The 17966-nt window shown below is 44.3% G+C and overlaps 1 protein-coding gene across 9 annotated transcripts in view; it reads right to left on the reverse strand.

The window, feature by feature from the left end:
• Nucleotides 1-17966, reverse strand: part of ENAH (ENAH actin regulator) — a 190547-nt gene that overhangs the window by 26943 nt on the left and 145638 nt on the right. For 4 of the 9 annotated variants that reach the window (XM_050948502.1, XM_050948499.1, XM_050948500.1 and 1 more), the window contains exons 5-6: nucleotides 3113-3432; nucleotides 1074-1871 (exon numbers count right to left, since the gene is read on the reverse strand). In XM_050948502.1, the coding sequence (XP_050804459.1) occupies nucleotides 1074-1871; nucleotides 3113-3432 (1118 nt within the window). The remainder of the gene's footprint in view (nucleotides 1-1073; nucleotides 1872-3112; nucleotides 3433-17966) is intronic. The other 5 variants (XM_050948505.1, XM_050948504.1, XM_050948503.1 and 2 more) reach the window with 2 other exon arrangements.

The following is a 17966-nucleotide window of genomic DNA, read 5'->3' on the forward strand; positions in this document are numbered from 1 at the left end:
CCCCAAAACACTGCCTCCGCAGCTCTCATTGGCTGGGAAACATGGCCCATGGGAGCTGCAGGGTTGGCGCCTGTGGATGGGGCAGCGGGCAGAGCCGCCTGGCTGTGCCTCTGCGTAGGAGTCAGAGGGAGGTCATGCTGCTGCTTCTGGGAGCTGTTTGAGGTAAGCACCATCCAGAGCCTGCACTCCTGACCCCCTCCTGCGGCCTACCCCCTGCCCCAGCCCTGATCCCATCTCACCCTCTGAACCCCACGGTCCCAGCCCAGAACACCCTCCTGCACCTCAAACTCCTCATCCCCAGCCCCAGTTCAGAGCCTGCACCCCTCCACACACCACTACACCCCGCCCCAACCCAGAGCCCCCTATCACACCCTGAGCTCCTCATTTCTGGCCCAACCCCAGAGCCCGTAGCCCCAGCTGGAGCCCTCACCCCCTCCCACACCCCAACCCCCAATTTCGTGAGCATTCATGGCCTGCCACACAATTTCCATACCTAGATGTGGCCCTCGGGCCAAAAAGTTTGCCCACCCCTACTCTATGTATAGATCTGGTCTAGCACATGAGTGTGTGTATTCACAAATTCACACAACCCAGATATATCTTGTACTAATTACATACTCATAGCTAATACTTGGACTACCTCATAAGTATCAGTAAATGGTTCAGATTACTTTTCACTAAGACCAACTCACACATTCAGAGCTCCATCATATGCTCCCTTGGTTCACACTGCAATTAGGAATTTACTACTACTACCTAGTTTTAGGGAATTCTAAATAAACTGATGATGCAGAATTCAAATAATCACGACTCAAGTGGTTCTTGAAAAATAAGATCCAACGATTCTAGATATGTATTTTATATCTTTCACAGAGCATATTATCCCAACTCTTCTCTTCAGAGCTTTATAATATCCCCTATCATCCCTTCAAAAACTGTATTTTGTTGCAGTATTAAGATCACTGCAATTTCAAAATTATTTTATTAATTTAAGACAATAACGGGTTTTGATGCAAACTGGTTTTGGGTGCATTCCTGATTAGTTAATTAGTAGCAATAACAGAAAGCCTTACCCTGCTGAATCGGAGGTTCAATCAGCTGAGAGGCTGCCTGCAAGACTGGCTCAGAAGCAGAGGAATCTCCCAGCACAGAGTTTAGAGAGTTCTCAACAGAGGCAGGGGAAGCTGCAGAGGGAGAAGGGAGAACACTAGGCTTGGATGAGGGAGCTGAGGCATTAGGGGAGCTAGGAGAAGGCGAAGTTGGAGGTCCAGAGAGTGAGATAGGTGGAAAGGAAGGCAGTGGTGGCGGAGGAGGTGGTGGCGGCGTTGGACCTGAGGTAGAAGGTGACGGAACTGGGTAAGTTACAGACTCAGGAAGCCCATTGGGAGGAGTAGGAGACTGGGGCATTTGGGACACAGAACTAGAAGCAGAAATTGGCAGGACAGGTCTTGGACCAGTAGCTTTGCCTGGTGGGCTGCTGATCATTACTGGAGGAGATGGGGGAAGAGGTGCAAAACTGGGAGCAGACCACACAATGGACTTTGTATTTGGAGGCAAAGAAGTTGGGGCATTCACAGGAGAAGGTGGTCGAGAATTTTTGTTCAGAGGACGAGGAACTGTAGCATAATGGGGAAGAACAGGGTGGAAGGCAGAGCCTAAAGATGTAGCAAAACGTGATGCGGAATGCCTTAGTGGTGGTGTTGGGGGAGTGGAAGTTGGTGGTGCAGTAGTCACTACAGCATAATCCGGAGTGGAATCTGACCCTGGTGCTGATATTGCTTTTGCATATGATGGAGGAGGTGCTGAAGGAGGCTGGCAACTGGAGTATTCAGGAAGTGGTGTGCTATACAGAGAGTTGTCGAAAGATGAAGCTGGACAGAAGATGGAAAGCAGCAGCAAAGGCAGGATAAAAAAGGAGAGAGAGAGAAAAAAGGAGCTAATGAAGCAACAAAATCAGCATTCAAACAAAATGTATAAATGTAGACAATAGTTAGTACCAGAGGATTAGGCACAAGTGAAAATACTGCTAGGAAAGTTTTTATATACTATAAAAATCTACTTTTTAATTTCACCAACTATTTTTGTGCCAACATTTGAATTTACAAGCACATTCTGGAAATCTAAAGAAATATGGCATAAGTTCTCAAATTCCATTAGTGAAATAGATTAGGCAACATGATTTATTAATTGGTCCTTCCATATCAGCTTTATCTTTGATTAGTTGCAACGCAAGTGTAGTGATCTTAACATTCATTCTAATTTAACCAATAAAACTAACATATAGGCAGTAAGCAAACGTGATTCTTCCCCTCCCCAGAATAGGGAGATCACTCCATATAAGAGTAAAAATATTCAAAGTGTAACACAAAGAAATCAATACTTTCTTCTCAAGCAATTTGTTTTACATTAGATGGTTTAGTTTCACCAGCAGTTGATTTCTCACATGCATTAAGTAAAGTAATTAAGAAATGCTTAACTACATGTATCATTACATTACAAAATTCAGAAAGCGAAGTTAGCTCCCGCTTGCTGCAGATAGTTTACTACAGGTTATATCTACTGGTACATCAAAAACTGATATCTTAATATAAACCATATCAATTGATAAACAAGAAATAAGACTCTTGGTGTGATATCTGCCTTGTAATGTTACCAATCTGGCTTATGTATGCGTACACCTCTGGAGTGTACAGATTCTCTTAAGCCAATGGTGTCATTATCAGAATACATAAGAATGTATATGGTCTTGCTTAATTGATTAAAGTAGACTAGAAAGTATTAAATGGTCATGTCTTCGGGTGCCAACAAATTAAAAAACCTTTTGTGCAATTAGAAAATACAGTAAACAATAAGCACCATTTATAACGTTTTATTTCAGTTATTGGAAATTATGACAATTCTAGAGAAAAGGATGTTTTCCTGAGGTCAGGCATCCAGAATTATAATAGTTAAAAAAAAGAAGAAGTTAATCCCAGAAAAATCAAGATATATGTGACTGAGAAACAGGTTTTGCCTTCACATAAACACTTACTGTCAACTCTGCCCTGTCTCACTCCATTGACTAAACACAATCAAGCCAGTACTTGAATACATTCAGTTTTGAAATTCTTACCAGCATTTGAAATTCTTCTCTCTCTCTCCCACTCCAGTTGTTCCCTTTCTAATTGTTCCTGACGTTCTCTTTCTTGTCTTTCCCGTTCAAGTCGTTCAAGTCTCTCTCGATCTTGCCTCTCCCTTTCTTGCCTCTCCCTTTCTAGGCGTTCCTGTCGTTCCCTTTCTTGCCGCTCTCTCTCCATCTGCTCCTGTTCTAGTCGCTCTCTTTCAAGTCTTTCCCTTTCTAGTCTCTCTCTCTCCAGCCTCTCCCGTTCCATTCTCTCACGATCCAGTCTCTCCCGTTCAAGCTCCTTCTGCCGTTGCTGTTCTTGCAACTGTCTGCAATAGAGAAAACAAGAGAAAGGTTAAACTGAAGAAAAAAGATGCACTAGTACTATAAAGTAACAAAATATGTGCAAATTTGCTTTGTCTAATTAAAGTTTTTTGTGAGTTCACTTGCCTAAGGATGCTGTTGTAAAAAGTCTTGACTAAGATAAAAAGGTGGTTTTTAGAACATGTTGGCTAGCATGTGCTAAATCTATAGTAACAGCTGATGTTTTACACATGCTTAAGTACAACTTGTCTTGTCCACATTAGTTTTAGAATGAGAATGTGCCAGTTAACACATTCTAAAACACCTTTTTCCTAGTTAAGTCAAGTCCTTAACAACTGCACTCAGTGTTCCATTTTACAATTATTAACTCTGTTTGCTGGCTAAATTTTTCCGAGCTCTTAGTTGAGTTGTGTGTCCATATTTGTTCAGATCTCTCAAGTTCTGGACAATGTTTTTATAAATAAAAAACAGATTAATGAAAATTTCCTGTTAGAGTCTAATAAGACCAAAAAAGCCTTGAATTTCAATCAAATATTTAAGAAAATATTACAATAGCACACTGACACACACAAATAAGATGACCTATGATGGGATTAAAATTCCACACTATTAAGATTAGAAGGCAGGGATTGCTTTGAGGTGCTCCAGAATGAAATTCGTGAAGATGAATCAGTGATGGTGCAGTGATACATTAAGATGGTTGAGTCTTCGCTGTTCTTTATTTGATCAGTCAGGACTGCTAATTGGAATTTGCACTTCACAGCACTAGAACACTTTCTGAAGTACTATTTTTGCTGTCAATTTAACCAACTATGCTGCAATGACAGCCTGGTACCTCACTAAAACAAGAGATGTAGAAAAGTTTGACCCTGACATATGGGAGGAATTTCAAAAAGGAAACTGGATTGTTAAAAGCTCCCTTCTGTGCAGTTGGCTTGGAAAAAGCCCTAGAACATGAAAACAGAGCAATGAAATTCATTGGGGGGCATAACAGCACCTAAGTGTTCTTTCCAGGTTTTTCCTGACAACCTCAGAACTCTATTGAATTTCAAATGAAACGTTAAGCATGTCTAGGATGACTTCTCCAGAAGTAACCAAGCACCATCTAGGCTCATTAGGTGCTGTTGAATGCTAAGAAGGGGTTTACTCGTACTGGCAACCTATTCGCGTGTGATGGACTGAAACTCATTAATATAATGACAGAAGCAGTCTTTAGTGATGAGCTAGCTAAAGATGCTGAGATATGAGTGAACCCTTCATGATGAGGCTACAGAGAAAATACTGAATATATGACTAATTCCACCTCATGTTTGACACATATGCAATGGAATTGATTAAAAATATTACCAGAGAGAAGAGACTCAGTGGCATTGTCCCTGTTCAAACCAAAATAACTGACTCCACAAATATCTCCATACTTGTCTCATACTTGCACAAAGGACAAGTTAACCACATACCTTGCAGGAAAAATGCTTCAACATACAAGGGATTGCCTGAAAAATTCTGTCATTGCATGGAGTAATGAAGCTGCTGCCTTGCACTGTTCAATGGAGTTTCTTTGTAGTACTCATGAGGAAGCGGACACTAAAATTATCTTGCATGCCAATGCAATTAATGCCACAGAGAGATGCTACTGAACTCTGGATTTTTGCATAGACAGATGTTCTAGTGCTCTCTGTGAGACTGTACCCAAGATTTCCACAAGATTCTGTTTTTATGCCTGCAGCTGGGTAATAGACTCACCATATATCTCTGAGATGCGGTCCTATCACTCAGGTCATTAAAAGCCACTGCACTGCCAGGTTACCAAACCTTTTCAAGATGTGATACTACTGGAAGATTGGATGGAAAGACCAATTTGATTGAGTCTTTGAAGACTCTGTCCCTCAATCTGAAGAAGCCCTGAATGGCTGAGAGGGTCGCTGATGAAGTCATGCACTAGAGGAGTCCAAATGCCAAGTTTATCATATGAAGACCAACATTACAACACTTGCAGAGTTATACTAGAGGAAGTGTTCCAGGAAGCTGACAAATGGAGAAAAATTGCCACAGACAAAGAATGCATTTATACCTGCTATTGAGAAGGCAAATTATCAAGCAATGAAATGGGGGTCTGGGATGAGCTAGCACATCCAAAACTACCCTCTTCTATCAGTCTTGGAGGATGGACTGATCACACCAGTTGTGTGAGAAATATTACCTGCTCCAGAATCAATCCTTCAGCTAATCAAATACTTGTGTGCAAAACCACCTTGCAAATGATTGGCCAGCAGCCTGCCTTGTATGGAGATATGAGTGCAGCACGGATGAAAATCAGTGTGACAATGTGTCTAGCGGTGGTGCCCTAGCAGAGATGACACCGATAATGACTTTGATAAATAAATGTTTTCAGCCCTACACGTCAAAGCTAATTTCCCCAGGATTAGCCAATGTGGGTGTTATTTTTATGTAAGCAATGCATCCCTATGTTGAAGTATAACTTTTAAAAGTTGATTTTTAAACATTTTCTCAAATATATATCTACATACTTGGCTTGTCATGTTTGGTATAATTGTTTGTGGGAGAAAGGGCTTTTGAACGATCCCTAGCTTGAACTATTTCCAACAACACCGTATTATCAAAATTTCCACCAATTGGAGGACCTGGAGCTAGGAGCCAAGAGTGGAGGGGGGCAGTGAGTTCCCACCGCCACACTGCAGAGGGTGACACCACTGAGATTATGAATCTGTTGATTTTTATAAATCAAATGATACCTTCCTTACTTTTCTCTCACTAATTTGCCCGTGGAATGAGATTTTACTATATTATGCACCCAGACTATTTCATCACCATTTTCTTTTCTATATCTAAGGGTGTAGGCCTCCAGTAATACTCTAAAACATTAGTTTCCCATGGCCACACAAACTACTGTAACAACTGCTGTTGTTCCTACCCAGTTTCTTTTGACTGGGGAGAAATTATAATCTACATTTCCAGCGAAGAAAGACGGATGCAGTATTTTTTTCCCCTCTGTAATAATCATTAAATCAGACCATTCATGTCACTATTAAATAATTACTTAATAATAATTTAGTTACTCTCTTAGGACTTTTTACTCTGGTTGAAATATTACAGAAATGTTAAAACTGTGCCACAAATGCTATCTTACAACCAAAAGTTAATTATAGCATCACTAGGACAAAATTATTCTAATTACATTTTAAAATGCAGGTTACTAGAAAACTATCATCTGATTGGCACTGAAAAGTCAAGATGGTGTACTGTAAAACTGAATGATCTGCATTCCTAGTAATACAAGCATTTAGACCTGGGGTTGGCAACCTATGGCACGCGTGCCAAGGACAGCACGTGAGCCGATTTTTAATGGCATGCTGCTGCCTGCCAGAGTCCCGCGGAGGCAAGGGGCAGAAGTGTGGTCCTGCTGGCTCCCCTGCCTCTTCGAGCAGTGTGCTGGGTTCCTGCCCCTCCTCCTCTCCATCCCCTCCTCCTTGCTGGCCGATCAGCCGATGGCCCTTGCGAGGGAGGGAGTCAGAGTACTCGCTGCTCCAGGGGGAGACAGAGAAGTGGGGGCAAGGCCTTGGGGAAGGGGCGGCTGGAAGGGGGCATTTCCCCTCCAGCTCCCTGCCATAAGCACCCCATGACCCCAGCCCACACCCCAAGCCCTCTGCCCTGATCCCCCCTCACACACACCCAGCCTTCTGCCCTGAGCCCTGCACACCCCCCAGGGTCCTGCCCTGAGCCCTGTACCTTCCTCACACACACCCAGCCCTCTGCTTAACTCCTTCACCCCCGCCACAACCCCAGCCCTGACTCTGGGACCCCCCCATACCCAGCCCCTCCACACCCCATGCACCCCCACATCCTGACTCTTGCACCCCCCCATCTGCCCCCCCACCCTGAGCACCAAACGGGAGCTCCTGCATCTGCCCCCTCCACACACACACATTCCCACCTGCACCCCTCGCACCAAATGGGAGCTGCCTAGGTAAGTGCTCCACACCCAGACCTCCTGCCCCAACCCTGAGCCCCTTCCCTTATTCTAGCTCCTGGCCAGACCCTTCACCCCCGCCCTGTGCTCAGTGCACTCCCACTCTAAGCTCAGTGTAAACAGAGAGGAAGAGAATGGGTCAGAACCAGGGAGAAGGTAAGTACCCCAGTATGTGGGCAGGGTCGGGACCCCAGACTGGCAGCGCGCTGAGAGAGTCTGGCAGCCAGGATCCCGGCTGGCAGGAGCCGGCGGATGGAACCGCTGAGTGGCAGCGGGCTGAGTTGCTCAGCCCACTACTGGTCTGGGGTTCTGGCTGCCGGCCCCCTTCCAGCCAGGGTCCCAGCCATAGGCTCCGCTCAGCCTGCTGCCAGCCTATGTGAACGGAACCCCAGACCAGCAGCGGGCTGAGTGAGCCAGCAGCGTAAGATCAACTATTTTAATTTAATTTTAAATGAAGTTTCTTAAACATTTTGAAAACCTTGTTTATTTTACAATACAACAATAGTTTAGTTATACAATATATAGACTTATAGAGAGACACCTTCTAAAAAACATTAAAATGTATTACCGGCATGTGAAACCTTAAATTAAAGTGAATAAATGAAGACTCAACACACTACTTCTGAAAGGCTGCCAACCCCTGGTTTTGACATAAAAATGAGTTTATCCATTTCAAACTATCAAAACGTGACAGCTGTACTCCACAGTGTATTTATGAAAACTGTAGTTTTCAGATCTCAGTTCTATTAGTTATTCAGCTTCAAGTTACAGAATACATCAGGGTGCGGAGACCTTTTTATAACCACCTTTGTGTTTTAATGAAGTATTTTAAGAAATTAAATGAATTTAAAATGAAGTTTGTTCTCACTTCTTTTTCCTGCCCCTGCACTTGTTTAGTCAAATCAAAATCAGAGGGTAACAAAGAGACAGCATTTTTAACTCCCGAAGCACTTGCATGCTTTCTAGTATTCAATTGCTCTTATGAAATCTGTCAGCATTGCTTCTTAACTGTCCAAAGGCTAGGGGGATGGAAGGGATGGCTGAGGAATCTTGAAATACTGTAATATGGAAGAAGGCAACATAAATAGTATAAACACTCATTGCTCTGTCATAGGTAAAAAAGCCTAAGGTGAATCTGGGAAGATGGCAAAAAAAGTTCAAAAGATATCCTATAGATCGTAACTGTACAGAATATTACTTGCCAGCTACAGAAATATCATCTCCACAGGTCCACACTCAACAGTGTGCGCTTAGAACCACCGGAAAAAACAGTGTCTGTGGGGGCCACTATTTTCTGCTCATGGATCTAAAGCAGGGGTAGGCAACCTATGGCACATGTGCCAAAGGTGGCACGCGAGCCAATTTTCAGTGGCACTCACACTGCCCAGGTCCTGGCCACCAGGCTGGGGGGCTCTGCATTTTAATTTTAAATGAAGCTTCTTAAACATTTAAAAAACCTTATTTACTTTACATATAACAATAGTTTAGTTATATGTTAAAACGTATTGCTGGCACGCGAAACCTTAAATTAGAGTGAATAAATGAAGACTCGGCACACCACTTCTGAAAGGTTGCCAACCCCTGATCCAAATAGTCAGACCAGGGATTGTAAAGAGTCCCCGCTGCACCAGCTGCTTTCCACCACCACTTCCAAGAATCCTGAGAAGGATTGTTAATAAGTGGGTAAAGAAGTTGGGAGTGTTGATTTTCAGGGGCAATATATTGTAAGAATAACAGTTATTGGTAAGCAGAGCCAGTTTCCACACAAAGAGTTGGGCCACTGCAAGTTCTCTCCCAGACATTTCTGCAGCTGACCCAGCTCCTGTACTAAGCAGCAAGACTTCTGGCTACAAGGAACAGCAGCTCAGTCACACAAAAAGCAGCATGAAACAAAATTTCCAATACATTCTTGGAAGTGCTTGGGACAGTTTTTTGTTTCAGAAAGTGGAGGAATTAACCAGGGGGTAAAACATTTTACATTTAATTCTCACAGGGAGAAATTGTTTGCAAATCTGAAGGTGGAAGGCAGTTTGGGTGAAAGTATTCATGAAATGGTAGATGTCATTATCTAAGGAAAAGCAGGAGTGAGCAGCAGAATAAAGATAACGGACTTCAAAAAAGCAGACTAGCAAACTGTGAACTGGTAAGTAAGGTCTCACTGGAAGAAAATCTAAGGGAAAAAGGAATTATGGGGAGCTGGCAGTTTCTCAAGGAAACAACATTAAAGGCACAACTGCAAACTATTCTGATGCAAAGGAAACACAGGAAGAACAGTAAGAGGCCACTATGGCTTCATCAGAAATGTTAAAACTGTGCCACAAATGCTATCTTACAGCTAAAAGTTAATTACACAATCACTAGGACAAAATTATTCTAATTACAGTTTAAAACGTGGGTTACTGAAAAACTAATATCTGAATGGCACTGAAAATTCAATATGGTGTACTGTAAAACTGAATGATCTGCACTGCAAGCCTATCTTAAAGAACTCATGGTAAATGGGTGAAGTCCCAGAGGACTAAAGAAGGGCAGACCATAGTCTTTAAAAGGGAAAATAGAGGACTCAGGAAATTATAGACCAGTTAGCCAAACTTTGATACATGGAAAGATACTGGAACAAATTATTAAACAATAAATTTGTAAGAACCTAGAGGACAATAGGGTTATAAGGAAATGCCAGCATGGATTTGTCAAAAACAAATCATGCCAACCAACCTAATTTACTTCTTTGACAGGGTTACTGGCCTTCTAGATATGGGGAAACAGCAGATATGATATATTTTGAATTCAGCAAGGCTTTTGAGACAGTCCCAGATGGCATTCATATAAGCAAACTAGGGAAATGTGGTCTAGAGAAAATGACAGCAACGAGGGTGCACAACTGATTAAAAGATTGTGCACAAAGAGCAGTTATCAATGGTTCACTGTCAAACTGGGATGCTGTATCCAGCAAAGTGCCACAGTGATTTGTCTTGGGTCCGATACTATTCAATATTTTCATAAATGAAGGAGATAATGGAGTGAAGAGTAAGCTGAGGATGATATCACACTTGGAGGGGTTGCAAGCACTTGAGGGGACAGGATTAGCACTCAAAACAACCTTGATCAATTAGAAAATTGGTCTGAAATCAACAAGATGAAATTCAATATAAAAAAAGTACATAGTACTATACTTGGGAAGAAAAAAATCAAATGCAAAACATCATGGAGGAATAACTGGCTAGGTGGTAGTACTCCTGAAAAGGATCTGGGGGTTATAGTGGATCACAAATTGAATGAGAGTCAACAATGTGATATAGTTGCCAACCAAGCTAATATTCTGGGGTGGATTACAAGAGTGTCATATGTAAGCCCTCGTCCAGACTAACCCGCGGCATCGGCGGGTTAAAATCGATTGCTCGGGGATCGATATATCGCGTCTAGTCTGGACGCGGTGTATCGATCCCCGAGCGCGCTTACATCGATTCCGGAACTCCATCAATCCGAACGGAGTTCCGGAATCGACACGGAGAGCCGCGGACATCGATGCAGCGCCGTCCAGACTGGTGAGTACCTCGATTTTAGAAATTCGACTTCAGCTACGTTATTCACGTAGCTGAAGTTGCGTATCTAAAATCGATTTTAATTTCTAGTCTGGACGTGGCCTAAGACACACAAGATAACTGTCCCACTCTACTTAGCACTAGATGCTTCAGCTGGAGCACTGTGTCCAATTCTGAGTGTCATGCTTTAAGAAAGATGTGAACAAACTGGAAAATAACAAAAATGATAAGAGTTTTAGATAGAAGACTGGGCATATTTAGTCCTGACAAAAGAAGACTAAGGGGAGAGCAGCTAGCAGTATTCAAATATATTAAGGGTTATTACAAAGACTATGGTGACCAATTGTTTTCCATGTCCACTGAAGGTAGGGCAAGTAACAATTGGCTTTATGTACAACAGGGGAGATTCGGGCTAGACATTAGAAAAAACTCTCACTATAAGGAAAGTGAAGCATAGGAATATAAGAATAGGCTTCCAAGGGAGGTTTCTAAGAACTGGCTGAAAACACATCTGTCAGGATGGTGTAGATTGACTAAGTCCTCCGTCAGCAGTCCCTTCCAGCCCTACATTTCTATGATTCAGTAAACAAAGGAAAGTACTGCTAAGTGACTTGACCAAGGCCATTGAAGAAGACAGTGTCAGACACTGGATTATACTGCAGCTATCTCGACTCCCTCTGCGGACTTGATCAAGGCAGAGTCTTTCTGCTTTAATTTCCCCATCTGTAAAACAGATCTATTATATTTACTTCATTAAAGGGCAGGTGTAAATATTTGTAATAGCTAAGTAATTAATATCTGAGAAGTTCTATATCTAATTGGCATTTACACCACACCCAATGTCATGGCATCTTGGTGCATCACAGAAGAGATACAAGTTAAACATGTAGATATGTTGACTCTTTCCTATCTGCTAGAATGTGTTTGAGGTTTTCAGTTTAGTTTTTTTGTTTTGACTAAAATTCACTGGGGTAAATACAAAGCCTGCTGGGGTGCAAAGGACCAAATTACTGTCTACTGTAGATAAATGACTGGATCTAGATTCTTATTCCCTTTCAACAGCAGCACACACAAAAGATCTGGTATAGGCTGCTTAGAGACGTAGTGGAAGCTCTTCTCTCCCACCACCATATGGGTTGAAACCAGGAAAAACAAAGAACTTGTTTAAAGTTTCTCATTTACTGGTAGAATAATCTTCCCTGTCCATCTAGACTTGGAGATCAAAAAAGTTTGTATTCTGAAATGAATGAGACATTGGACCTATAGTATCGGTCCCAAGAGTTACTGAACATGTCTTATCAACCTGTAGAAAGATGGTGATTATGACAATATCCCTCAGGGAACAGAAGCAGGTTTAGTAGAAGCATGCTCAATGACTTTCATGTCATCTCATCTTTTGATTCAGAAATTCTCTTGAACACTGATCAAAGGTACATATGGCACAGTAAGAGAAGGAAGGAGAGGTTATTTACTTTGTACAGTAACTGGAGTTCTTAGGTAATGTGTGTTCTATGGGTACTCCAGGTCAGAATGTGCATGTGACTGAGCACTCTTGCTCAAAGATTGTCATCAGGAGCATCTACAGGTCTGTGCCTGTGCCCTAGATAGCCTCATGCTCCAGTATGAGGGTATATTTGGGAGGGACAGGGAGACTGCCACCACTCCAGTTTCTTCTCAACCATAGAAGCCCAGTGAAAGGACTCCAAAGCCGAATGGAAGAACGGTTATTAGTGCAACACCCATCAGGATACACTTCTTGAAGTAGAAGAGGTTACTTACTTTGTACAGTAACTAGAATTCTCCGAGTAGTGTCCCTGCAGGTGTGGTATGGACTGTAGAATACACTGGAAGCCTTGCCAGCTCTGGAAGCAGCCCTAAGAGCGTAGTGCTGGGAAGACATGTGCATCAAAGAGCAGGCTGCTGTCCTGTAGATGTCAGAGAAGTATGATTTTCAGTAGGGCTACAAAGGTAGATTGAGTCCTGGTGGAAAGAGCTATCACCCTTGGAGGGGAGCAACCCCCTGAAGCTTTATAACAGGTTAAGATGCATCCCGCAAACCATTTGGATGTTTTCTCGTGCATCAAATGTCCTTTCATTAATTCTGCAATTGGGATGGAAAGCACTAAAAGACTTAGTCTGCTGAGATAAAAAGGGGAAAGCTCTTACATCCATCATATGAAGGTGTGTTTTTTCTCTTAAAGAGTGAAGGGAGAGGCTTGGACAAAACACCAGTAAGGGAATCTTCTGATTAATGTGGAATTCTGAAGCAATTTTATGTAGGAAGCAAGGATGTGAACATAGTGTCACCTTATCACAACAGCACACTGCATACGATGGACCAGCCATCAAGGCTCCAATCTCTTCTATCCTCCTGGCTGAGATGATGGCTACGAGAAGTGAGGCCGACAGACAAATGAAGGAGGAAACAGTTCTCCAGGAGTTCAAATGGGGTCCCCTTAGCACACTGAGAACTAAGTTGAAATCCCATGTGGGAAGAGTAAGAACAGGCCATGAATCTTGTAGCAGTTGGATGAGTGAAGACTGAAATCCCCTTGATGGGGATGGGATGGGGGCAGTTGCGATGCCAGCTAGGTTAACCATAATGGAGCTCAGTGAAAAACCTGAGGTTTTTAAATTAAGCAGGTAACTGAGAATGTGTGTTGGACAGAACTTGAGAGGAGATACAGATTAGTGGCTGCACCAGGCCTGGAAATGTTTCCATTTCTGCAGCTAAGTTTTCCTTGCCATGGGTTTGCTACTGCTAAGCAGTACTGTTCATACATCTGGGGAGAAGTCTTGTTATATACCAGTCATCTAGTAGCCGTGCCTTGAGGGTGAGGAGGGCGATAGATTACAATTCCTGAATGAGGAGATTCACTGCCAGAGGAAGATGGAGAGGCAGTTGCAGAGACATGCAAACTAGTTCTGGGAAACCACATTTGTCCCAGCCACGAAGGTGCTATGAGGATGTCTACTAATTTCTCCTGTTTCCATTTGTTTAGGACCTTGAGCAGTAAAGGCAATGGGGGATAAGAGTATAGAAATACATGAGGCGAAGAATGACTAGGGCTCCCCACTGAGTTGTGGCCGTGCCCTCCCCTTGAGCAGAATCATCTGCACTTTGCACTGGATGGTGTCATAAAGAGATCTATCTTGGGATGGCCCCAGGTAAGACATAACATTTGGAATACCTTGTTGTTCAGTTCCCACTCATGACTGATGCAGAAATTCCTGCGGAGGAAGTCCAACATCGCTGAGACCCATATGTGGTCTGATACTCACCAGTTCCATAGTTTTATAGATCTGGTGAATAAAGACTTGGATCCTGCTCCTCCTTGCTGATTGATATAACACATTGCTGCTCTGTTGTCCAACAATATACTTATACCCTTAATGTGGAGTATAAAGTGCTAGCAAGTGTAACAAACCACTCTGAGCTCTAGTATGTTGATATGGAGGATTGCCTCCTAAGGGGTTCATTTGCTCCGAGCTGTGAAGTTCTGGAAGTGTGTGTACCGGTCTATAAGAGAGGCATCTGCAAGTGAGGACCCTTGTGGGAGAATTCTGCGATAAAGGGTTTCCCATACATACCTTTTATGGATTCTTCCACCATTTTAAAGAACTGAGCATTCTCCAGGGTACAGACATCAGCTTGTATAGACTGTGCTTATCGGGAGTGTAGTTGGTGCTCAACAAGGTTTGAAGACACCAAGAATGTAGTCTAAGAGAGTCACAAATGTACCGGATATCATACGGTCCAGGAGTTGCAGGCAAGCTCTTGGTGTGCTTGGTAGGGCTCTGCTGTATCTCTGAAACAAGGCTGCACATTGTGGCCAATCTGTCCTCAGCACACATGCTGTGGTGGTAATGGAGTCCAGCATGGCCCCAATGAAGTCTATGCGCTGAGTGGATGAGAGGGTAGACTTTTCTGCACTGAGACAGAGGCCCAGTGAGTGGAACAGATAGGGTGCTGCTTGGTTGCTCTCTCTATCTTGAGAAATGAGCGACTTTTAGGATCCAATTGTCCAGATAGGTAAAGATTATAATTTCCATCTGGCAAAGATGGGCTGTGACAGGCGAAAGATCATTGGTAAAATCCCTCAGGGCAGTGGAGAGGCCGAAGGATAGAATGCAATACTGTTTGTGGTCCCTGAACACCACAAAACATAGGAAAATGTCCATGCAAGAAGTGCATACATGCTGATATAAAAATAAGCGTTCTGAAGGTCAAGTGAAACAAACCAATCTTCTGGATCCAAAGAGGGAATTATTTCTGCTAGAACTATTATTCTGAACTGTTGACAGTGGACAGAGGTATTCACAGACATTTGGTCCTACACCCTACACAGAATGGGTCTCTACCACCCATTTTCCTTAAGAACAGGAAGTACCAGGAACAGAATCATTTTCCAATGAAGTCTGGTAGGACTGGATTTGATCTCCTCTAGTGTTAGGAGGGATTGTACCTCTAGGCTCAGAAGACCTTTGAGAGAAATAAGGTGACCATATTTCCCTACACTGAATACAAGACACTTGGTAAAATTACTTATATTCAAGCAAGTTCAATGACAATCAGTTAGAACTATGCAGTACAAACATACAAATTAACAACAAATTGACTGAGCCCCTGTTAAAAAGAAATACTGCCTAGTTAGAGTCTTATCTATTTACCTTCTTATCTTTAAGGCTTCAGGGTTCACATGTGGAGAGGTGACACTCACACTCTCTCGTACACCTCTCTCACACAGGGTGTGTGTGGGTTTACTGATCAATCCTCCCCACCTTCCATGCCTGGTTGGGCCCTCGGGACGGATCCACCTCTCCTGGTACCTGGTGCTGCATCTTCCTGAGGCATCATGGGGGGGAGGGGGTACACAGGGTCACATGCTCCCCCTTCCCAGATTTCTGCTAGGTTCACACGAGAATGTGGCCAGCAACAGCCTTTCACCATTGTGCAGGAGGGAAAGGAGCTGCTTCTAGCCATGGGGAGGTTGAGGGTGGGGGGAAGGCTTGACCTGGTCCGTCCCTATGCAGAGCTTATCTCTTCTTCTCCCGCCTGACTGTGGCTAGAAGTAGCTTGTCCCTTCCTGCCTGCACAGTGTTGAAAAGAAGCTAACACCTCCAGGCTGTTGCTAGCCATCAACATAACACAGCTGCCTCCTGTCCCCCAGCTACAGCATGGGCAGGAAGGGGTTAAGCCCTAAGGATGCATTGTGCACAAGGGCCCAGAGAACCTGACTGCATGGGGCTTCAGAGAAGCCAGCCAGAGAGGTAGCTCAGCAGGGGAGGATGCCTAGGGGACAGAGCAGCCCCACACTCCCTGGGGGCAGAACCCAGGGTAGGGAGGCAGGCGGGAGCAGGCAAAGAAGGTGCTAACCCCTGCCGGGGGGGGGCTGCTGTGGAGACTGCAGGGTCAGGGCACGAACAGGCTGGAAATTGCTTCCCCTCCGCCACTCCAGTGCTTAGCTGAGGGGTGGAAAGACTTCCCTGTGCCAGCGCTGTGCAGGGTTTTGGCACATGCAGGGCGCTCTGCTCCTCCTGGCCAGCGCCTCAGGCCAGAGAGTCTTGGGCTTTCCTGGGGTGACAGCCCAGCCAGAGGGGGAAGGAAGGAGGCTGCTGGTGAGTTGAGCACTCTGACCAGGGGCTGGTTCTCTGCACAGTGCTGGGAGTGGGAAGTACTTCACTGGAAGGGGGATATGGAGGAGCAGCAGTGCTTGGGGTGTGTGTGTGAAGGGGCAAAGTAGGGAGAGGACAGTGAGAGGGGGACCACTTAAAGGGCCGATGGGTGGGTAGCAGAGATGACACATAACCAGCCGCCATCTGGCACCTGCCCGCACTCACCAGCCACAGCAACTCGCAACCTGTGCCGTCTGGAAAAGGAATGGGGGTGGGGTCCTCCTGGCCAAAAGCCAGCACACAGCGGGGGCTGTGCTGAGTGATCAGCAAGTGGAACAGGCTGGCCTCACGGGCTGCAGCTTTGCCCCACCACCAGCCTTGCACACTCATCCCCATTTTCGACCACTGGACCCCACCACTTACAGCTAGCGGGCAGGCGGCGGGTGAGCAAGGATCTGGCCAGCAGCAGGACCTGCCAGTACTGATTGTGGGGGAGACAGAAAATACAGGACCCTTTTTAAAGAAAAAGTAGGGACACCTGCAGGAGGACTTAAAAACGGGACGTCTGGTCACCCTAGAAATATGGAAATAAGCATCCTGAAGATCAAGGGCCAAGAACCAGTCCCCCGGTTCCAAAGTTGGAATAACTGCTGCTAGAGTGACCATCTTGCATTTTTGAGCCTTGATGAACTTGAGTGCTCCGAGCTCCTGTATGGGTCTCCAACTTCCTTTTTTCTGGGGTATTGAAAAGGAAGGAGAGTAAAACTTTGCCTCATACTTGCTGAGGGACTGATTCTACGACTCCTACATGGAGGAAGTGATCTATCTCTTGTCGCAATAAACTCTCGTGAAAGAGACCCTGAAGAGGGACGGGAAGGGTGTTGTGGGGAGGGAGGTGAAATGAATGATATCCACTATGGATGATTTCTCTCACCCATTTGTTGGATGTTATCCATCCCCACGTGCTGCGGAACAGAGCAACGCGGCATCCAAAGGGATGAAAAGGGCTGGTCAGTGTCAGGTGGCACTGGAGGAAGTGGTCTGTTGGCACCCTGACCAATCTGTCAAAATTGATGTTTTGAAATGGATGGTTGGGAAGATGATGATTGTGGGCCCGATGTTTTGTGCTTTGAGAATCTAGACTCTCTCTTTTGTGGCTAATAAAAATGTTGAAATTGATAGTATGCGATTTGAGGGCTGAGAACTGTATTTTCTCTTCTGTCCAGGTGTAAAAAACACAAATGACTGCAGGGTAACCCTGAAGTCTTTGAGCATATGGAGAGATGCATGCATCTTTTCTGCAAACAATTTGGTGCCTTCAAAGGGAAGGTCCTACAAAGGTCATCTGTATTTTCTTGGGGAAGCCAAATAAATGTAGCTACGGGGCTTGTTG

Source organism: Gopherus flavomarginatus, chromosome 4, assembly GCF_025201925.1.
Source record: "Gopherus flavomarginatus isolate rGopFla2 chromosome 4, rGopFla2.mat.asm, whole genome shotgun sequence".
NCBI lineage: Eukaryota > Metazoa > Chordata > Testudines > Testudinidae > Gopherus > Gopherus flavomarginatus.